We start from the raw sequence: 23,909 nt of genomic DNA, 5'->3' as shown, positions 1-23,909 counted from the left end.
ATTAAAAGTTTAAATGTATATAACCAATTAATTGATTGTAAGTGTGTATATATAAAGAAAATACTTATCTAAGTATCTTTAATTGTTATATTTATTTGTTTTATTTAACGCGCTGTATAAAATAAATTTAATAAAAAGTCATCGGATATTTTTCTTAAAAAAAATATAAATATCTTGTACGCCACTGGAACTGACGTCTAAAAAATCGACGTTGCCACGTTGATGTAATTTTCAGATTTTCACCGAAACTGTGTTATGTACAAAATATTTTATTTTTTCTTAAGTAAAATGAACTATTGTAATATTATGTTTGTTTTTTGGATGATGCCACTTATATTAATCATTAGTAAAATTTTTTAGATCTGTGATTATGTATACCTAGGGTTTAGGTAGAGGAAAATAGCATTATTTACTACAACTAGGCTTATAACCCATATGTCTGTTGTTTTTTTGTTATATTATATTTTGTTAAACGTGAATTAATGTAAACTTAAAAACATAAAGAACTCAAGAGGATTTTAAAGCAAGTAAAATTGAAATAAGGAATAACTTACTAATTTTTTCTTCAGGTTTTTTGAGTTCTTTTTATTTTGACAGTTTACGTTAATGATCTAAAAAAAAATGTGCTAAAACTGTGCAATTGTATTAAAAAATTTATATACTTACTCATAACAATGTTCAAGAAGATGTCGAATATTAAAAAAAATATATTTATATTTTTTGTTTAATTAAGTTTTTGGCGATTTTTTACCACTCAAGCGTTTTTTACTGTAACTGTTTATATCCTTACTGTTATATACAGGGTGTTCTATTGCGGTAGCTCGTTCATCAAGGGTAAAAGTCACGTAACGGTATACAGGGTGATACTTGCGAAGAAAAATGTTTTAATCTCATTTGTAGTTTTTTTAGATTTGTTTTTTTATGATGACCCTGTACGATAACGTAATATTTTCCAAATAAAAAAGACTCGCCCTGACATAATAATATACAGGGTAAATATCTATTTCACTTCGAAAAGCTACCGAAAAAAATAGAACGCCCTGTATTTTGTACATATGCGATCGACGAGATGATGGAAACACATTGTAAACGGAAAATCCCATTACTAAAATAATTATTTGTTCACCAAAATATATATGTTACTATATATGTGTTGTTATTATGAATAATAAACAAAAAAAGTCAAACGCCCCAAAAAATCCAAGTTGTTTTATTTTATTCAAAACAATTTTAGAACAGGAACCTAAAATCCAAAATGGGGGTTGTTGCGTTTTTTTGCATTTGAATATATTAAATACTAACAATAAAAGTTCTTAAAGTTACGAATAATTTAATAGTTAATAAATTACAAGGAACATTGTTGAATTTAGTGTGTAGAATAAATTAATTCAGATCATATAAAAAGTGGAATGTCGTTTTCGTGCTTTCTTTAACGCGTTTGTGGAATAAGTCCGTTCTTGTCTGGTTCAAAGAACTCCTGGCATATGGCAGCAACCATTTCGTTTAAAGTCGATTCAACTACTGCTTTGTCTCTAAAAACAGAAAATAAATCATTAACTTTAGTAGCAAATCTTTATTTTTTGATAGTAAGAGGATAATGACAAATTTAAAAAGGTATGATGTAAAAGCTTTGAATATACAGTGTGGCGCACCTCATTCGCCTCGGTTGATTATACGAAAACGGAAAGATGTAGAAACAAATTTTTTTATGAGTATATGTGGGGAGGCAATATGGCACAATTTAAAATTATTTTCATATGTACAGGGTGTGTCAGAACTAAGATACATACCAAAGTTATATTTTTTCTTATGGAACACCCGGTATTTTATTTCATTTTTGGATTCTTGGGCCCAAAAAAAGGCATTTATTATAAGGGTTAAATATGTTTAAAATCTTTGGTTTTTGAGATATTTAAAGATATTTAAATTTGCAAGCTACAATATTATTAACACCCTGTACATTACTTTTCAGAATTAATTCTTGTGCTGAGTTTAAAGGTAGAGAAATAAACTTTACTGAAAAATAGTATTCCTTCCTTAAATTTATACAGGGGTATCAAAAATTGCTGATCTATTGTAAGAATTTATTTTATATAAAAACTTCGTTATTTTAAATGCAACATCCTGTATTTTTTAAAATAAATCGAAGCAGATTCAAATGCTCTTTAAAAGTATATTAGGCTTTCCTATACCTATCTAGCTCAGATTTTGAATAAAAAGCGATTTTTAAATAAAATTGCAATCAAGATGGCTGGTGTCGCCATGACAATTTTTTAGTGACAGTTAGTAACTATTTTCAAAGTCAACATTAATTTATAGACATTATTATTTATAATTTATCACAGTTTACTAAGATTTGTCTACAATAGTTTAATAAGTAAGTATTCATTATTTCATAAAGAAAAATAAAGCAGTAGGTATCTGCTGCCGGAACGAATGGATATGTTACTAGTGATTTTATTTTGTGAGGAAAATTGCTTCTTGGCCTCGAGGGCTTATGCTCAAAAATATCCAAATAGCAATCTTCCTGATAAGCGTTCCTTTGAAAAACTACTTGTTCTATTTCGCAGAGCTGGTAGTACCAGGTACATGCGAAAACTCTTCGCTTTGTGACGTCATTGTAGTCCTTGTCATGACAGTGTGTGTATTATTGGTTGCCGTATGCAAAACATTAATTATTTAGTTTATTTATTTAAACACCTTATATGTATGCAGTATAGAAAATTAACTGTATAAATCGTATTAAATATTCGCATTATGCATTTTTATGAACACTAGTTCCCAGTATCACCTTTTGCAGGCATTCTTTTTAGAGTACTTACATATTTTGCTTTAAAATAATAATAAACAATATCGTAGACACTTAGTAAGCACTTAGTCACAATCCACAACACAAAATGAACGTATCTATAAACTCTATAGCTCTAAAATCTTTAAAAGCACCCTTTTCACATTTAAAATCGACAAAATAATTAACTCAAAATTTCTCAGCTGTTATTTTTATTAGTTTACCATAGGCAACCTATAATACACACTACCATAACAAGGACTACAATGACGTCACAACTGTCAGCTGAAGCGCGGGAAGAGGCGAACGTACGTCTTATGAGGATGAGCAATCCTATTAGATTACCGTTCTTGGGTATGTACTGTAGCTAGGAAGTGAATAAAAAGTAAAATAATACTTACTTAACATCAGGACTCATACAGAGTTCGGAATAATACTTAACTTTCGGTTCGGTACCGCTGGTTCTCAAGGTTATAAAGAGACCGTTGTCAAAAACAAACGTGATCATTTCCGATTGGCACGACACTGGCAAAATCGCCCTGTTGCCAGGTTGACTGTTGTCGTACCCCGTTGTCAGATCGCGGATCGACACGATTTTATATTTGTTGTTGAGAATTCCTGAAGGATACTGAAAGAAAACATATTTTATTCGTTAATTAATACACTAATATACAGGGTGTCCCAGAAATAAGTGCAAGTATTTTAACTAGTACGGTAATCGCAAAACAATTTCCGATGCACGTGATCAACTTTGAGTAACAAGCGATGGCGACAGCGCTGCCAGATTGTGATGGATTTATGAGATGAATCTTAATTTAAAATTGACAAACAATATATTTATTATATCATTTTTTAAAGAGTTTTGCGTTTTATTTTTAATTTAATAACTAATATTTTAGTAATTAATTGATTTATTTGTTTTATAGCTTATTTTACTTACTGTACGTCTGTCCGTTCTGTAGCTACGGGGTATCCGTGAGAGGGGTTGAACTGTTTAAATGCTTCGGTATATTTTCAACACACAATTTCAAGAAATGCAATACAAAAACTCGAAAATTTAATTAGTTAGAACTGTTTGTGTTTAAAAGTGCAATTTTTAAAAAAAGACTATGAAAATAGGCAAAAAAATAGAATTACTCACAAAGATTCAACAACAACACGATATTATACAAAATAATGACTGACATTACGATCACAAAACATCCCCCTTTAGAACTTCGTCTGTCATGTTAAGAAATTAAAGTAAATAATAAAGCGCCTCTCGTGTTTGTTCGCACTCAAAAAATTTCAATTAATGCCTGTATATATTTTTAATATATTTTTTAAATTTACATTTTTTTAATTGTAAAGTAATATATTACGTTTAAATGGAATATATTACATAACAATTATGTCAATTACACGATTACAAGCTTGTGTTCTAACATTTTTTTTTAAATAAAACGAATTATAAAATTTCAGTGTATGTATTTGTCGTAGGTATGAAAAAAGTAAAATATAAAATGGACAAACGCTTACTTACATTGCAATAAAACTTCCACTTTTAGTTTTGCAATCCAAACGCAATATTTCTATTTCAAAAATAAAAATATCCGACAACACTAAAATCATTGAAACTTCCGCGGCTGACAACGAAAACTGAAAAATATAACGGCACTTTTTGTTTTGGACCTGCATACCAACATTACGCTGTACTATTATGTGTTTGTTGTGGAAATAATATAAAATATATAATTATAACTTGTAAATTTTAATATTTTAAAATGATTTTAACTACTTTTGACAATAACTAACTTGTTATCAAAATGACATTTTAGATATTATACTAAGAAAACATTTATACATTCACAAAATACAACAAAGTCTAATAATCTAGTTTGAAAACAATGAATATTGAATTAAAATTGAAAAAGTTAAGCGCGACCCCTTGTGTCAGAATTAGATGATTAAATTTTCGCAATTTTTACACCGTTTGATGACCGGTGGCGCCTCTAGTGTTTGTTCGGGCGGTTGGGCTTTTACTCCCGCTTATTAATGAAATTTATTAGGCCATTAATGAAAAAGTTCTAAAGGGGAATGTTTTGTGATTACGATAATTGTCTGAAATTTTTATTAGAGTTAAAAACGTTATTAGTAAGGTTACCAAAGTACTAGGAGTATCGATACACATACCGATATTAGATTATAATCATAATACCAGTACACCAGTATATTCAGAATCGAATATCGATATTATTAAATCAATCTTTTGTTGCCGGCTTTCTCTGGATCTATCTTGTTATATCCGATGTTGAGTCGATTCAAAATATCGATTTAATTTATTTTTGGGACATTCCTACATCGATTACAAAAGCAGATAGCTGCGGGACTAGAGAGGCAAGCGGGGAACAACACGCCGCACAGTGCTTCGTCCCATGAACAAAAATCGAAAAAAAAAAGTTAAAATTTACTAATATCTGAATATGTAATTTTATACTTATAGCAATGTTCAACCATCCTGTATATTATTTTTCATAAACAGCGTTTTTTGTTAGCAAATATTTTCACTAAGAATAAATTTTGCGACCATTATCTTATCAGTGAAAAAAATAACATTCATAGTAGTTCTGTATATTATGGAGTTAAACGGTAGGTACTTAATAGAAAGCCACTATGTATATTGTTAAACAAGGTATGTACTTTAAATTTATTTCTAAACAAGTTCGTGATTGTTTAGTTTTTATTTATTTTTTAAGATGATTCTTAAATGGGAATAAAAATTTTACGTTTTCAAACTTCAAAAAGGCATTTAAAAAAAATATATCAAAACATATCGTATTTATTGAATATTTTTGTTGTCATATTCAAACACTTTTAATTTTTGTATAGTTCACCTGCGTCTGCTTGCGACGAACTTTATTTTATAATACTTTTCAGATGGAGTAAAATTGATAAGCAATGCCGATCTGGTTAATACTTGGCTTGATCATAAGGACAAGAACTCAAAATTATTTGTATTTCAAAAAATGTGTTCTATATTAGATATTGATGAACCTTCCAGTCAAATGAGACACCACTTGTGCCTGAAAAAGCCCACTATGTTGGAGCGAAACGTCGCATAAAAAAAGTTTCCATATTTCAATTTATTATAAAACCTCATACCCAAGAAATGGAAAAAATAATATATGGATATGGTCTACTAAAGATGTAACCATTAATATCCGAACCCCTCATACCAACAAAAAGAACAGTAACAACACGAAAAAGTAACATATTAGAAAATGATGTATAGAAATATCTTATATGTAAGGATACTTCATCTACCTGTGATTTGGATACTATAAATTTGGAAGATTCTGTCAGCAGTGATTCTTCTGAATCAAAGTAGTTACGATCTATGCATTTTGTTGTTCTAAAGTAAATTTATAGTATCTTAAGTTTTTTTTAATTAAATATAACATTAATGTTTCTTTTTCATTAAAGAAAAACATTTTTATCTTATATTAGGGTTATATTGTAGGAATCATGTTTTAATGTTATTTCAATTCTTTTTTATCACAGGGATTTATTTAATACTTACACCGTTTTCATACTATAAATTATTATTTCCTTAGATGGAACAGAGCTCCAACATTTTTATTATTTATAAGATTTTTTTTCATAAACGTGGGACTAAGAACATCATCATTTAGTACAATGAGAGTACTCATCATTTGTGTCAAATAAACCTAGTTTGAATAAATTGCCTACAATAAAAGAGAAGTTTTGCATTTTTGTCCTCTAGAGCCATATGTTCGAAGCACTGTGCGTCGTATCGACCATCACACGTGTCATAGCGTGTTATAGCGTCGGATGGCGTGGCATGTTGCCTAGTGTGCACGCAATAGATGTAATTAAATGGAAAAACATACGCACTGATCTACATGACGTGGGGTAGCATGGCATCGCGTGGCGTAGCATGTTGGCTAATGGGGTCCGGGCATTAATCTAAATAAAATATCTGTTACAGTCATTTGCTCTATAAAGTAAAATGAAGAGCTGCTCGGTATCTTAAATTACACATCAAATTTAAACATTTTTGCCAAAATTTCATTTAGTCAGGTTTATTGACTGTTATGTCAATGTCGATATGATTGATGACGTGCATCGGAAAATGTTTTGCGATTACCATATGTCTCTTTTGGCCAGATCTGCCACCCCTTAATATACTCACACATATTTCTGGGAAAAAATTTAATCTGGGTAAGATAGTCACTTACTTTATCCTTTCCTCCAAAATTTCTGATCCTTTTAAAGATCGCTGTGATCTTGGGAGGTTCGTGACAAAAGTAGTACGAATTATTCGACATGTGGAATCCGTAGTAATCGTAGATTTCGGTCAGTTTGTCCACGATCTGTTGCCCGTTCCCGTAAAGCTGTGAAACTAGACAGGAAAAAAGAGCCAAGGCAGACACGCCATCCTTGTCGGTTACTTTGCTGTTGCACATGAAACCGATAGCTTCCTCGAAGCATAGAATGACGTCGAAGCCTTCTTTTTCCAGTTGCAAAGCCTTGTTACCTGAATTTTGACAAAATGCTTATAATCAGAAACTTTTATTGAAAATAATAAATTATACGAAAAACAAGCACCTTAAAATTTTGATGTATTTTAAAGTTTAATATTTTTTTTCCATAGTAACTGTTAAAATTGCCTTATAGATCAAAAATAGTAGATAAAATAGTACTTTAACTGCAAGAGTAGATTAAATGATACTTTAACAGCGAGAATAGGTTAAAAACTTTATTTCTTCTGGCACGTTTTTTAATTGCTTCCATTTTTGAAAATGTTTATATTCCTTTTCGTAAGTTATTCGGGATTTAAATGGAAGTAGAGGTGTGTAGTTCGTGAACGAACTAGTTCCAATGAACTATTCCGATCCCGGAATGAAAGGAACTAATTCCTGGTTTCTCAAAGAACTAGTTCCTCAGAACCTATTCCGGGATCGAGAACAGTCTCGATCACAGGACCGAATAATACAGAATACAGAATAATATGCGACGGCGACGGATCGGCTAGCGCGCGTAGCCCAATGGTAGGCAGGAGTGGGGAGTGCCAGCCGTACGTTATCGGATCCGGACCTAGAGGAACTAAACCAGAGACTAAACTAAATAGACTAGTTTACGTACGAACGGATCGGGCCAGCGCTATCGATACTAGGCAGGAGTGGCGAGTGCCAGCCGTATGCCGTATGTTATCGGATCCGGACCTAAAGGAACTAGAGGAACTAAATAAAAGACTAGTTTACGTATGGATCAGCCAGCGCGATTGATGTTAGGCAGGCGTGGGGAGTGCCAGCCGTATGTTATCGGATCCGGACATAGAGGAACTATTAAAAGACTAGTTCACGGGAATCTATTCAGTCGGCAGATCCGAAATATAATACAAGGCGACGACGATGGATTCGGCCTTGTCTATTGCCATAGCCGGCGCGGCGTAATTATCACAGAAAATTGTCGTTGATGCTGTTTTTGATTTTTAGTTTGTTTTTTAAATATTTTATGGGAACGTTTCAATTTAGGTCCCTAAAATTAAGAAATATCTTATAAAACAAAGTAGATATTCTGAATTTTTAGACAAAAACAAAAAGCTTGAAATGAGGAAAAATGCAATTTTTCGTAAATTTTTTGTAATATTTGCTCCAATTGATTTATGATATAGTTTTTTAAATTCTGATTTGAGTTTTTTTTATTTTTTTTATCTGCAATAAAACTTACCTATATGTTTTTAACATACACAATTACACGACTTGTTATATCTCCGTACATTATAAAAATTATACAGATCATACTGTGAATAGTTCTGACTGACAACGAAACGCATTAGCAAGCAAGGGGGATGTCAATGTTAGTCGGGAACTACTGTGAACTAAAGACCAAGTTCAAGGAACTATTCCTCTGGAGAAACTAGAACTAAGGAACTAGTTCCTCCCAAGGAACTAGAATTCCCACCTCTAAATGGAAGTAGTTTGGATATGGCGTTTGCCGTCTCAACCTGAATATCTGTTGGTAATTTACTTAATTCGTTTTGAGCCATTTCTGGCTCCAATTCAATCAGCAATCGACACGAAAGAGAATTAAAAAATATTGACTCAAAACTGACAACTAAAGAGACAGCTTTATTTATTTGTCAAATTACATAGATACCAACACCAACCCAGCACAATATTTTTTCTACTCGTGATAAATTCCTTGAAATAATAATTTCTGAATATTTTTCAAAACGTAACTCTCTATGGAAAAAATTTTTGTTTTATCGACTTGTATAAAAAATAACTGTTATTCTAGTGAGCCGCTTTCGATGATTTTTTAAGCAATATTATTATTGCAACCAAATTATTTGGCTGTTTAATACCTCTTTCTAAATTAAAAATGAAACTTCCGGTCTGTCAATTATACGAGGGAAAACAAAATGTTGGTATTTAGTTGAAAGTTTGAAACACCCTGTGGAATATGTTAAGACAGTAAGGAATTAAAATATATCAAAGGAGCATATCAAAAATCTAAGATTGACCGCGACGGGACTCTAAAATGTCCGACGTAAATTCCGGTGTAAAAATATGAAGTAGGGTAGACATGGGCAGACTCAATAATTTGTTGTTTTATTTTACGTTGTGAATAAATAATGTTGGTAGTTATTAAAATAATACGTCATTAAAATTACAAATAACACATACATGGATATTGCAGAACACAAAAAAGGCGTTTCAATAAAATTTTACAATAGGAAAATTGTAAATGGATATAATCATGTAAGAGTTATAAAATATTAAATACTAGATCTTTGACCAGTGTGTGAGATGATCAAAATTTTAAAATTCAAAATTGTTCATGATTAAATATCAACAAAAAAATCGTTCGCCGCATATAGGGCTCTCTCCAGTAAGTATGATTTCAGAGCTTTGCGAAATGCGGGAAAGAATGAAAGCGACTTGATATTCAAAGGCAGATGATTGTACATTTCTTTGACATTTCATTGACAGTATTGAGCCTTTAACTAGTTCTGAGCTCGGGGTTGGCAGATAAAGATCGTGCTCCGCATTCCTAAGAGGATAGTTCTGAGATGGCCTTTCGGGAATAGCAGATATGTGCTTGCGGATTAAGCAAACGGATTCAAAAACGAATAAAGAAGGAAAAGGCAGTATTTTGAAATGTTTAAAGAAATTCTGCCAGTGAGTTCTACTGTTCAATCCCAATAAATATCGAACTGCTCTCTTTTGAAGTTTGAAAATACGATCAAATTTTGTTGCGCAGCAAGTACCCCAGAATGGAAGGGCATAACGAAGATGCGACTCAAAAAGGGTATAATGGACTATTCTAGAGGTTGATAAGTTAAATTCCTTAGAAACTGATCTTAGCACAAAACAGGCAGCGCTTGGTTTCTTTGATGTGCAAGTCCCATTTTAACGAGTTGTCTACAACAAGTCCTAAGAATTTCCACCACGTCAATAGTGGTGTTATTAAGTACAAAATGTTGTATAGTACTTTTATATGACAAAACTTTAGTTTTTGATAGATTGAGGCATAGGAGATTGAAAGGTTCTTACCAATCCATTTGAATCCAGTCAGAGTGTCAACGAAATTGAATCCTTCACGCTTGGCCATAGTTTTCAGTATCATCGAGCTGACAGTGCTGGCAATCATGTAAACTTTATTCACGGGAGCGTTCGGTTTGAATTTTTTGTAAGTCTGGAAGGTCCAGTAACCGAAGAGGGCGCCCAGTTCGTTTCCAGTGAATATTTTCCATTCGCCTGTCCTAGAAATAACGGAAATTATTATTAATATGAAGAAAAATAGATTTTTGTGCTTACTTGTTGTTTTTTTCGGCCACAGCGAACCTGTCAGCGTCAGGATCGTTGGCTAGAATGACAGACGAGTTATTCAGTGCTGCGTGTTTGAAGGACAGGTCCAAACTGCTCTTGCCTTCTTCGGGGTTGGGAAATCTAAGAAAAAAAATGTATGTGCACTATCTGCGCATATTTGAAGTGAAAGTTCTTACTAACAGGTATTAAATTCAAGGATTTGAAAGATATATATTTTTTATGAATGCTTTTTATAGACTTCGAAAAAATTAGAGTTAATATAAAACCGTATACTATTCTAGCTTCATAATTTTATAATGTTTTTTTTTTAATTTTTGTTAAAAAAACGATAATTCTATTACCCGGCCGAATAGCTGTGGCCATTAAACCAAAATACTACTACATATATTTCTCTGACTAATACTAACTAACTGCTACTAACCGACTTGTTTTGTGCAGTCTATGGTCTGTTTTTGTTTAAATGCTTTGTTCATTATTCATGTTCATGTTGGATATTTATTTTTAGATTAATGTTAATCGTTAGGCAACCAGTAAACTCATAGAATATGTATTTTTTTTGCTTAATCAAAATTGTCCCTCTAAATTTTAGACAACCAAATTGTCACTCTAAATCGCTGTGTTTTTTAGACAGATGTCACTTGTCTTGTCATCATTATTCAAATCAGTGCCTTCTATTAAAAGATCAGCCTACGGGCGAGATTTATGACGTCACGCTAGTTAGATATAACGGATTAATAAATATGTTGTAGAATACATGGAAAACATAATTATTCCTCAGATTTTTGGTTTGTATTTTAAAAATGATATAGTTTACATGAAATATATATAATATACAGTTAATAACTACAACATATATACCTATTTATAGTAATAAATAATTTGGCAAATAAACTATGAACCATACAAATGCAGCAAATGTTTTACAATGTACAAATAATGTATAGGTACATAAGATAATGGGTAAAATGTAAATATATTTTAAATTTTGGGGTTTGAAAATCGATATATTTTAACAAAAAACATTCAATATCTACTAGTGATGTATTATTATTTGCATTCACAAAATTTACATGTATATTTTGCAAGTATCAATGTTAGAAAACTTATATTTACAAATAATACAATATTATCTAAAAAAAGGCGTCAGCGATGGCTATGAAATGAAGATCGCTGGCATTTTATATGTAAAATTATTCTAAAATTTTTGATTTTCTTGGGATTTTTAGGTTTGGGAAAAACGCTGATTTAAGTTTTCATTTGGGTTTTCATTATTTTTATTTGGTTTAAAAAAACGTTTCGGCTAACTATAGTCTTCATTAGTGTTGTGTCATATGAGAAAAATAGTGTCGAATATAATCCAAAAAATTACATATACAATATAATTCACACCTCATAATGTTTACTGCAATTAATAAACTAATATAAACTTATCAAAAGATGACCACATATTTTTTAAAATTATTATTCTTAACACTAAAATTATCTACATTGACTATGGAGTACGCAGTAAACATTGTGCGTGGTGTGAATATTCTATATGTAATTTTTTGGATTATATTCGACACTATTTTTTTCATATGACACAACACTGATGAAGGCTATAATGTTAGCCGAAACGTTTTTTTTTAAACCAAATAAAAATAATGAAAAACCAAATGAAAACTTAATCAGCGTTTTTCCCGAACCTAAATCCCAAGAAAATCAAAAAATTTAGAATATTTAGAAACAAGGTTCAAGAATATCAAATTTTCCAAGATTGTAAAATTCTAGTTAATTATTTTATGTGTACAGTTATTTAGGGAATGTCATCGATGTTCATTTCCAAGCCAACTAGACGCCGATTTTTTTCGATGATACGGTATAATTCTTACGTAAAATGTAAATAACATTAGACCAATTAAAACAAAGAAATATGAATTTCTTAGTATTTTTAGTAACACCTTTATTCTTAAAACTTAATTTTGTATTATGCAAATATACCAATTTTATTGTTATTTTATTCATATTGTATTCAGCCATCACATAAATATTTGATATTAATTTGGTATTATAAATAATCAACACTATTCATTAAAAATTACTGAACAAATATATTTTATGCTTGACATACATTATATATTATCAAACAAAACACATTCTTCTTTTAAACTGTATCAGTCTTGTCTTTACAAAAATCTTTTTTAAAATTTGAACTCAAAATAATAATCGATTTCATGATCTTTAATACACATATTCTTTATTTTTCCCTAGATCATAATACCTACTTACGTGTTTGAATCTATCGAAGCTGAACCAACAACATTTGGAGTGGAGATTCCATAATATGAATAAAATAAATATAATTGTCCAGTTTTCATTAATACCATCATGGGAGAATATTATTTTTAAATTTATTAAAGATATTTTCAATAGGATTCTGTTGATTTATAACTCGTACCCACTTTTCTTGCTCTTCCGGACACTTTAGGCTGCCTAGTATAACTATCCTTTCCACCAGAAACACAACAAAGATGAGGCATAGCACCAAAAGCACACTCCACTTAAGCTTTATTGATGAATTGTTAGAGTCTTAAACAACACACACAAAAATCACGATAAGTAAAAAATGTATGCACTTTTAGGTTAAATCACTTACACAACGTGTAATTTTTCAATTTTTCTATTTTTTTATGCGAAACCGAGAGTGACCATATATCTGGTAGTAGTTTATGTCACTTAAACACCAAAATAATTAGTTTTTTGTACTACAATAATAAATAATACCAAAAATCAAAGAGTTAAAACCAAAAATCAACCGACAAAATATGAAACGGAATCTAACCCAATATCTAAGTATGTACAGCTGATGAAGTAAACAAAAGTCCGCCACCAGGCTGATCTTTTAATAGAAGGCACTGTTGAAATTCTCAAAATATTGTTTCATTTTTTTAATTATATTAGTAATTAACAAAATTTTCATCTCAAAATAAAATTTTAATCAATCACAATTGTTGATCACCATCATTTACCGGATTAACAATACAGAAATTACAACTCAATTACAAACAATTTATTATTTATAGTGATTTACAGTGATTTTATTAAATTATACGAATATTCTCGTTGATTATTGGTCTGAATTTTTCTAATTCTGAGCTGGTAAATGAGCTAGATGCTTTATCTAGACCGTTATTCAAAAGCTATATTTATATTTTTATAGTTTACAAAACATTCACGATTACTTGTTGTCTTGTTTTTCATGTTTTCTTTAAATGTTCCTGACTTTAAGAAACAATGGCTGCATGATAAGTTCAAATGGTCCTAAAAAGTCAGTCTATTTAGTTGTTTCGCAACCAGAAAAACCAGCCTTCTCGTGCTGGTTAATTTAGTGACAGTTATAACCGAATTTTTCAGGAACCGTGTTCCGTAATAAGAAAACTTTCAGGAAACCGATAGAAACGGAACATAAAACCATAACCAAGGTAAGCAACGGAATACACCTTAAGTAAGATTACCTAGTAAAATATCAAATATCTTACTTGACTGTTGGAAAATCCGGATCAGGTTCCTTCTGTTCCGGAACTGTAGCAATCTTGATCCCAACCACCTGCACCACTTTTTCCACGGGCATATACCCCGTCCCGTGTAGTGGAGTGTAGGTAAACGTCAAACCGACTTTCTTGTTGCATTCGATGTAGTCTGGATGAATCATGTCCTGAATAACCGTTTTTAAGTAGCTGTCCAAAGCGTCCTTCATCGGATCTATTACGAGAGGGTGATTTTGCAATATTTCTACTTTCCAGGAAGAGTCTTTGGGTTCCAGGTTTTCCATAATGCTGTTCTGGATCATTCTGTCGCAGGGAGGGACAATTTGAGCTCCGTTACAGTCGTAAACCTTCAATTAAGACACTTAATAGATATTTACGATACAAATGAGTTAACAGCATCATAAAGATACGCGTGTGAAAGTCGCACGAGTGCGTAACACGAGTTGTGTAACCACACAAGTACTTAATGGAGTTAACTCGCGTGTATTGCACAATCTTTTATCTACGTCTAACTATAAAAACACACAATGAATTTTAAAAATTATGGTACTTAACTATACAGGGTGTTGCATCGTCGGACGGGACATAGGAAATCCCATGTAAATTTTAATGGGGCAATTATTGGCTTCCTTAATTATTTTAGAGAATAATTCTATTTTGGTTTATTGAATACCGTAAAATGGGGTGAATAGAAACAGTTTCGTAGGCTATTAGCGATATACCGGTTGATAAAAATGTGATATTATTTTCCCGAATATTTTAAAACATGGGTCTTTGTTTGTTCTTTGCGTATACGTATAATTTGATTTTTGAAAAATATGCATATAAATATTAAATAAAAATAACATTTGTGTTTCTATTCACCTGCTATTCGGGAGAATAGAAACACACATTGATGTTAAGGTTTTTATCTATTCTATTTCCAACAAGGTGATTAGAAACAGTAAATTATTACATATTTAAGTAGGTTTAACAATAATTAACAATACATATAATATAACAACTTACATGTACCAGCTTATGTATTACTTTAAAAGTAAATATTTTATTTATAAAGTTTCGCGCCATACAAAATAGGTGATAAATCGATCTCACATTTATTGATCAGCGGATTGACTGAAACAGTGCTGCCACAGATAAAAATATAGTTTTTACATTTTATTGTGTATTACCAATGATAGAAAAATTAGATATGTCGACTCTTTTTACTTTGAATATTTTTAATCGTGATTTGATTTTTTTCAGAAATTTTGTTTCTATTCACCACTATGTTTCTATTCCCCCCATTTTACGGTAGCACTAAAACCCACATTCAAAAGAATAACTTTAGATATTTTTGATTAGCTCGTTTACGAGTTATCGCCCGATTTCTTTTTAAATATTTCTCCTTTCTTATGGCCCTGTATTTACTTATGAGCACCAATCAAGGTAAAAGATAACTGTCAAATGAAGTTGTCATTTCAGAAATTTACCTATTTAGTGCTTTATTATTATTGAAAACTCACTCCTACATCGGAAATCTTAAAGATGTATTTATAAATACAAATTAATATGAATTAATGTAAAATAATGTAATCAATTACAAGGTTAATTATAGTATTATTACAATATTCAATAACTTATTAATTTAGGTACTATTAAATGACAACTTCATTTGACAGTTAGTTATCAATTACCTTGACTGGTGCTCATAAGTAAATACAGAGCCATAAGAAAGGAGAAATATTTAAAAAGAAATCGGCGATAACTCGTAAACGGGCTAATCAAAAATATCTAAAGTTATTCTTTTGAATGTGGGTTTTAGTGCTCTTCAATAAACCTAAATAGAATTATTCTCTAAAATAATTAGGGAAGCCAATAATTGACCCCATTAAAATTTACATGGGATTTCCTACACCCGGTATATGTTATGTTTGTTTACGCGGCCTTAATTGATTAATATAACAGAGTAGTATTGTTCGATGAGTAATACTGGCAACATCATCAATATATCGAGCTGATTGGGAAAATTATTATATTATATTATTTTATCAATTTTAGTATTACCTTATAGCCATTGTCATCTTTAGGATTGTGTGACGCAGTAACCATGACACCGCTCGCGCATCCGTATTTTTTGACAGAAAACGGAATAAACGGCGTTATAGCGTAATCTCCAAACAGTCTGACTTTATAGCCGGCGGTAACAAAAATGGTAGTCGTCAGCTGAGCCCACCTGTTATTATTAAAATAAAATAAAAACATTATTCAATATAAAAAATGTCTATAATGTTTAACTTGATATAATGTCATTTTAACAGAACGTCAACGGTTTTTGTAGACGTATCTGTTTAAAAAAAACAAAGTGTTCTCGAATAGTTGCATTTAGATAAAATAGGTTTTTTTTTCATTGTTCTTCGTATTTTTTTTGCTTCCGACGACGGAAAGAGATATACTTTCCGAAACGTTAAGGATTTTTTTGTCCGTTAGACAAATTTGTTTATAAGTAAGCCACTGCTGACAATTAGTCTCCGTTGGATTATCGCAGCAGTGTTTACAAAAAACAACTATTTTATTTTGTAGATTTTCTTACAGTGGCGAAATAGCCATAGGACTTTTTTGGAGAGATTATTCAATATATTCATTAAATTAAATGCAAAATAGTATAGTTTGCCTAGAACCTAATATTCTATAAGTATTACTATACAGGGCGCACCTCATTCACCTCGGTTGATTATACGAAAACGGAATGATGTAGAAACAAAATATTTTATGGGTATGTGTGGGGAGGAAATGTGCACATTTTAAAAATATTTTGAAATATACAGGATGTTTCAGAACTAATATCCATACCAAAGTTATATTTTTTCTTATGGAACACCCGGTATTTTATTTAGTTTTTAGATTATTGGGCCTAAAAAAAGACATTTATTGTGAGGGTTAAATATGCTTAAAATCTTTGGTTTTTAAGATATTTAAATATGCATGCTACAATAGAACAGAACACCCTGTACATTACATTTCAGAATTAATTCATGTGCTGAGTTTAAAGGTAGAGAAATAAACTTTACTAAAAAATGTTACTGCTTCCTTAAATTTATGCAAGGGTACCAAAAATTGCTGATCTATTTTTAAATATGTATTTAAAAAAAACTTTGTTATTTCAAATGCAACAACCTATTTAAATGCTCTTTCAAACTATGTGTGGTTTTCTATACCAATGTAGCTCAGATTTTAAATAAAAATCAATTTTTCAATATACTATTTTTTTTTATCTCTTTAAATAATAATTTTACCTTTTGCTGTTATGCCTCCCATCGTACCCAATCACAAGGCCCTCGGCCTTTAAAGCAGCAGCCCTGTTTTGTTCTAGGTACTTCAAAAAACCCTGAGCCGTTTGTATTATCACCAGATCATTCATGCACGCATATCCCGCGGCCATTTTACCTCTCAAACCCGCCGTACCTATACAAAAATCACGAAAAAACAATAAAAAAATACACAAAACCGATAAAAAATCTGTACCAAACGCCACTCTTTTCATCAGAATTTTTTCCAAGTCTTTTGTCTGATTTTGGTCGGCTAATTTTTTTATTTCGTCCCTGGTTTTCGGGTTCTTGTCCCATCGTAACCACTCCTCCACTTTTTGGTTCAAATCACCGGCCATTTTTTGATCTTCCTTTGCTAAAAATTAATTTTATATGTGTTCGGGAAACTTCAGCAGCTTGTGCGACAGATAAAAATTTGTAATAAAGTTCGTATAAATAAGGTATAAATGTATGTTTTAAAGTGCTTAGTTTCGGAGATACAGGGTGTAGATGTTTCATTTCTATCTTGATTTTGTTTAATAATTTCTGAACTTATGTTAATATTTTATTTTCTTACTATATACACACAGTGTATACTGATTACAATACACAATTAACTATTTAAAAGAATCATTCGCCAAATTGCCACGATTCACAATTTAAAACAACCGTATTTTCAAACTTCAAACTAGCTCAACTGCCGAGCGCGGGCTTTTTATATATCCTATAGCAGCTGTTTCTGTAACGTTCGAAAATTATCTGTAAGTTTCCGATACCCTTCTGCAATCTACCAGTAAATTCTGCTGCCTGGTTAGAACTCGCTTTTCTACTTGACTAAGAGATGGCGTCTCAATCAATGACCAAACCGTTAATATACGTTGCGGTAATTCGCTTCTCTGGCACAGATGTCGCCACACACACCATGACAATACACAATTTTTGACGCCCTGTATATATAGTCAAGATATTTAATTTTTGTCAATGATATAACATGTACCAATTAAAGCATGTACCTACTGATTATTTCAATTCCAAATATCTTAAGAACCATTACACGTAGCGATTTTTGTCAAGAGATCTTTTTTACGTAAAAAACGTCGGAAATGTATAATGTTTTACTCAATAATGTAATACAGGTACGGATGAAAAGTTATTACTCTTCAAACAGTTAAAAAATACGTAGGTGACGCCTCCTACAAGTAGGAGTCATATTGACATCAAAATCAAATTTCTCATATCCAGAAACCCACAGACACCAATTTTCATCCAAGGGTAGGTAATGGTGTGGATCCGGTGGCTGACCTTGAAGCCCATATTTGCTGCATTTGATCATCGATACTACGCAAGCGCACATCGTCGATGTTGCCAAATTGCAGTTTATTTTCGAATTATTTGTAGTTGAAATTTTTTTTAAAGTGTTAATCAATAATAATACAAATTCTATAATTAATTTTATAATTTCAGATTTAACTTGATATCCAAATTTAAGGTAAGAAGGATAATGAAGATTGTGAAATTAAAGTATTATGAATATATAAAATTGTAATAATAATAACATTTATTTATATATTTACATTAGAATTAAAAATTTTCATTTACGGATTTTTTCTTAATGGTTTTAAACTTATTAGAATTATTTTATTTCTTTCAAGTTATTTAATTTCTAGTTATTTACAGGCAACAATAGTTTTGATTATATGTATTGATGTTTTGAAATACTACCATTGACGAGTCTTATAGAACAATACACGTCAATGGGAGATAGAGGTAACATTTTACCTATAATGTTACTAATATAATATACTTTGATTATAATGTTTGTATCATAATTTCTTAGAAATATCAAGTTAGTGGATTAATAGCAGTTTTAGACATATATTTTATCAAAGAGTGTGTTGATAAGACTAAAATAAGCTTTATGTTTTATCTTTTTCTCTTTAGAAGGGAGATGGTTTGTGTCGTACAATACATTACAGTATTTATTATCGTGTACTTTGATATTCTTTTCTTAATTTACTGTAATTTCTTGTTTCCTATAATGCCAAATCTTGACAATATGGTGAAGGTTGAGTTTTGATCTTATTAGTTTTATACCTGTGTTTATACAAGACCAAATTAAGACTTAGTTTGTGATTTATATTAAGATCTTTCTTATAATATTTGTTATGTCTTATCTATTACCGTATGATCGAATAAAAACGGCGTCAAAGATGGCTATGAAATGAAGATCGCTGTCATTTTATATGTAAAATTATATGGGAAATGTCATCGATCGTCATTTTCAAGCCAACTGGACGCTGTTTTTTTTTCGATCATACGGTACTATATTATGCTTTTTCTGGAAAATAAATGTTAAAATATCTTAATTTTGCATATCCTATTCCGTCCTTCCATTAGGAAAAATATGGTTTATAAATCATATTATACTAAGAAAATCACATAAATTAGGTGTAAGAATAGAGAGATCTTAAGGTAGCAGAAAAATTAATGCAATATATGTATAAGCAGAATTAAACAAGGTAACTGTTAATGTTGCTGAAGCTGATTCTACAATTTTAATTACGGAGGCTAAAAGGTTTTTTAAGGCCTCCGTAGTTTTGATGGAATGTAAAAAAAACTATTATGAACATGACATGGAGCTACAGCATTTAAAAATTTAAAAAAAAGAAAAAACTTGGACATATCCCTTTTAATTTCCCGAATTTTTAAAAAAAGCACTTTTTAAACGTAGCATAATAATCTAGAGCAATTAGATTAATTATAGGAATCTAGAGTTTTATTTCTATTTAATTTTATTGACTATGAAAATACATAATATAAGCGTTCACGTGTTGTGCAAAATATTAAAATAATAATATAAATAATATACCGCGTACTATGATTGAAAAAAATAGCGTCAGCGATGACTTGAAATGAAGATCGATGTCATTTTATATGGGAAATGTCCTCAATCGTCATTTCCCAGTCAACTGGACGCCGTTTTTTCGATCATACGCTATATATTGACAAAAAACACTGAAAAGCACATATTTGTTTTTTGTACTGAAAATAATTTCAAAATAACTTGCAATCTGGCAACATCGAAGATGTGCGCATGCGTAGTGTCTGTGACTATATGCAGCAAAAACTCGTTTCAAGGTCAGCCACCGGATCCACACCATTACCTCATCCAAGTATTGACGTTACTTCAGAAATTATTTGGAAAAAATCGAAATAAAGATGAAACTTCAACATCTTCAACATCCTGTACTTCCCAAATCTCCGAAACGAAGCATTTTAGGACACAAATTTATACGAACTTTTTTACTTACTTTTATCTGTAGAATATGCTGTCGAAGTTTCCGGAATACAGTTACAACAATATACAATACAGAATACAATTCGGACCACCCTGTATTAAAGAAACAAAAAATATATTGATATAGAATAAATATGATACAATACGAAATGTAATATGTTTTAAGTATGTTTAAATTTGCCAAAGTTAAATAATTTGTTTCACCTGAGCCAATAATTTCCACCATTTTTTTTAAACTTTATACCGATACGTCTGCACTAAAACTATGCTGTTTTCTGATAAAGACAAACACTAAAAACACTCGTCAATAATAATCTCCGTTCAAAATTATGCAAATAAAAAAGATTAAGTAACACACATCACTGATAATAACTTTTCTTTATTATTATTTTTTCAAACTATTTCGATATATCTTTCATGGAAACTTTATGTGTAAATAAAAGTACGTCATTCTATATCTACTAAAATCAATTATATGTATAGTTCAAATTTGCGCAATTGCAAATCTATAAGACAAGATAATGTTTTTTTTTTCTCCCAAGGGGGTCCTACATTGAGAAATAATAGTAGGTGAGCCTAAGCCGATATTTTGGGACATACCAAAGACGTGGCAGAATAAAATAAAGTGGGAAACATTGCACCACTTGTAACAAAGCAGTAACAGCAGGGTTGCCAACCGTACGGTAATTTCAGTTAATGTACTGAAAAATACACACATACAATGTACTGCAAACTTACAAGAAACAAAACCCCGAAAAGATACAGTGGTTCTCAATTTTTTTTAAAAATAAATCATTTTTTTAAATGTTCAATCTTCAATAACTCGGTTATTATTTTGGATTTATTTGGAAAACGGTAAAGAGAACATACCTATGTTTCTTCTATCGAGATCTACCACTCCAGAAAATGTTTGCTCTTATTTCTGACTCACCCTGTATAATGGGGGCACGCGTTTATGTTCCCAACTAAAATTAATCTTTAAGTCCCCTTGATGCTCTTATAAATTTCTATTTAGCGAGCTTAAGCTCCCCTACTATAGAATTATTAAAAATTGAAGATTATTACATGACTTTTTGATAAGAAATACGAGGTAACAAGGAACAAGTACATTTGATATAGCTTATTCTTTGAAAATATGGGATATTCTATATTTTTACTCGAATATCCAAATCACAGAATACTAGAGGAATAATTCAGGTGTCTAAAAGTACAGCCCATGTGAATGTGACCTGTTAACTAAATTTTCATCATTAATCTTAGTTAAAAGCTATGTGTATTATTATTATTCTTTGCTTAACTTATTTGTTTATTTTTTCAACAGAATATCAATAAAATAACAGGATTCATTTAATTTTGATTACATTCAAGAATATTTTTTGTATGTCCTGAATTGCATTTATAGACATGACTTTTTCAAGAAATGATACACCAGAAAATTACAAAATGCTGTAGATTTATTATCTTTTTTAATATTCATCTGCCTGAATTTTAAAAATTCAAATATTGAACAAATATGTGGAGTACGGCAACCACCAACACACATCTCAAGAAAAACAGCCGCAAAATTTTAGGTTATGAATAGTTTGCTTATTTATTATTAATTAAAACATTATTTATAATAACAAATCGTGTTTGATTAATACAGTAAATGGAATAGAAATAACGCATATTATATAAATGTTATAAAGAAAAATGGTGCGTCTAAAAAATAGGTATGGTATTTCTAAAGTTCTTGTATTCCCAAACTATGGATATTAGCAGAGATATTAGTTAGAATATATTTTCTTTCTAGATATATAGTGTTACAAATCGAACCGAGAGACCCCAAAGACAGTTCAAATTTCACACTCTCCTCCGATGCAATTATGCAAGTGATAAAAGATAAAATTGAGCAGTTACATGGTGATTTTGGTATGGCCTCGATTCAAGCCGGCTTCACAGCAAAGTACTGCAACGAATACACGAAAATAGCCATCGCTAGAGCGAGACATGGACCCCACAAGCTCGTAACTAGCAGTATACCCTTCATTAACAAGATAGGGTCGCGAAATGTGAACGTCAGAATATTATACATCGGCGCGACAATTAAAAAATGTTTTTGTTTTATTAAACAGTACCAGGAAAAGGCTTTCGAGGAGGTGTGCGTTAAATTAAAGACTCCCGAGGAACGTAGGGCTGTTAGAGAAGCGATTAATAACTTCCAGAGTGCTTTAAAATCCATGGAATAGAGTAATAAGAGAAAAATTCACTTACCTGTGTATTTGCTTTAAATGTCTTTAAAAATCAAGGTAAAATATAGTTTTTAGTAAAACGGAAATGTTAGTGGTGACAATTACATGAAATTAAGAGGAAAAAATGAGAATTTTCTGGAATGTTTAAATATTTATCATTAAAAATGTTAACGCAGACAATCAACCGTGCGTAAATCAATACAAAGGTTGTACGTTATTTAGTGTTAAATTGGTTGCATAATGTATTTTTTTAATATAATTTTGTGATTTACTGGTTGTATTTCAACTTTTTTATTAAGTTTTTTTTGAGGGTGGTTTTATTGCACATACAGGATGATTCTTAAATTAACGCAAAAGTTTTTTAGGAGTGGGTAGTAGAATTCTATTTTTCAAACAAATTAAAAATTATTTAGAAGATTTTGAAGGCCGCCGGTTAATTTTTGTTTTTCTCTGGTGTTTTTCCTACCTATGTTGCCACATTGTCATAAAAGTACATTATTTAACTTAAAAAGAATATCTTCACATCTCATATTTCCAAGGGGTTTTTCTTGTAGAGTAATTTATGTACTCGTATTTTTTCGCAAAAAAACATAGGCGTGTCTTTGGGGTTGAAATAAACTGACATTTAAAATATTTACACATATAAAAGTTATTTTCCTGGTAAAAAATAAAATAAGTTACCAAAAAGAAACAATTTATTTATTGTAATGAATGCATTGACAGTTTTGTAATATTTTCAATAAAATAAACGAAAATTTTATGTATAATATAACAATTTGTTCCTATAACAGTCTATATTTTCTCTGTAAGTAACATTAATTTCAAAACACACCTCACACATAAAGGCACCATGTTCATATTGCTTTTTAAAAAATATCAACGTCTCCTAACAATACAATATACATATAAAAAAAAAAGAAATGTATCATAGAAAATAACA

General features: G+C 30.7%; 2 protein-coding genes across 4 annotated transcripts; one reads left to right on the top strand and one right to left on the bottom strand.

Moving 5' to 3' along the window:
* Positions 1 to 1,304: 1,304 nt before the first annotated feature.
* Positions 1,305 to 23,598, bottom strand: LOC115891923 (glucose 1,6-bisphosphate synthase-like). 3 transcript variants are annotated; one of them, XM_030912532.1, is made up of 10 exons: positions 22,992 to 23,598; positions 17,658 to 17,816; positions 17,429 to 17,597; positions 16,200 to 16,368; positions 14,145 to 14,500; positions 10,615 to 10,746; positions 10,351 to 10,559; positions 7,027 to 7,325; positions 3,190 to 3,416; positions 1,305 to 1,532 (listed from the first exon to the last, which is right to left on the bottom strand). In XM_030912532.1, exons 2-10 carry the CDS (start codon positions 17,797 to 17,799, stop codon positions 1,430 to 1,432), a joined length of 1,806 nt encoding a protein of 601 aa, XP_030768392.1. In that variant the 5' UTR covers positions 17,800 to 17,816; positions 22,992 to 23,598; the 3' UTR covers positions 1,305 to 1,429. The 3 variants fall into 3 exon arrangements, with proteins under 3 accessions (XP_030768392.1, XP_030768391.1, XP_030768393.1); XM_030912531.1 differs by lacking the exon at positions 22,992 to 23,598 and adding an exon at positions 20,943 to 21,083; XM_030912533.1 differs by lacking the exon at positions 22,992 to 23,598 and adding an exon at positions 20,752 to 20,798.
* On the top strand, positions 22,094 to 22,985 carry LOC115891924 (ribonuclease P/MRP protein subunit POP5-like). Its single transcript, XM_030912534.1, has 2 exons — positions 22,094 to 22,450; positions 22,531 to 22,985. The coding sequence occupies exons 1-2, from the start codon at positions 22,431 to 22,433 to the stop codon at positions 22,964 to 22,966; spliced, it is 456 nt and encodes a 151-aa protein (XP_030768394.1). The 5' UTR covers positions 22,094 to 22,430; the 3' UTR covers positions 22,967 to 22,985.
* Positions 23,599 to 23,909: the final 311 nt, after the last annotated feature.

This window comes from Sitophilus oryzae, unplaced genomic scaffold (genome assembly GCF_002938485.1).
Source record: "Sitophilus oryzae breed Bouriz unplaced genomic scaffold, Soryzae_2.0 scaffold_119_pilon_pilon, whole genome shotgun sequence".
In the NCBI taxonomy this organism is placed as follows: Eukaryota; Metazoa; Arthropoda; class Insecta; order Coleoptera; family Curculionidae; genus Sitophilus; species Sitophilus oryzae.
This window is presented reverse-complemented; position numbering and strand designations above follow the sequence as displayed.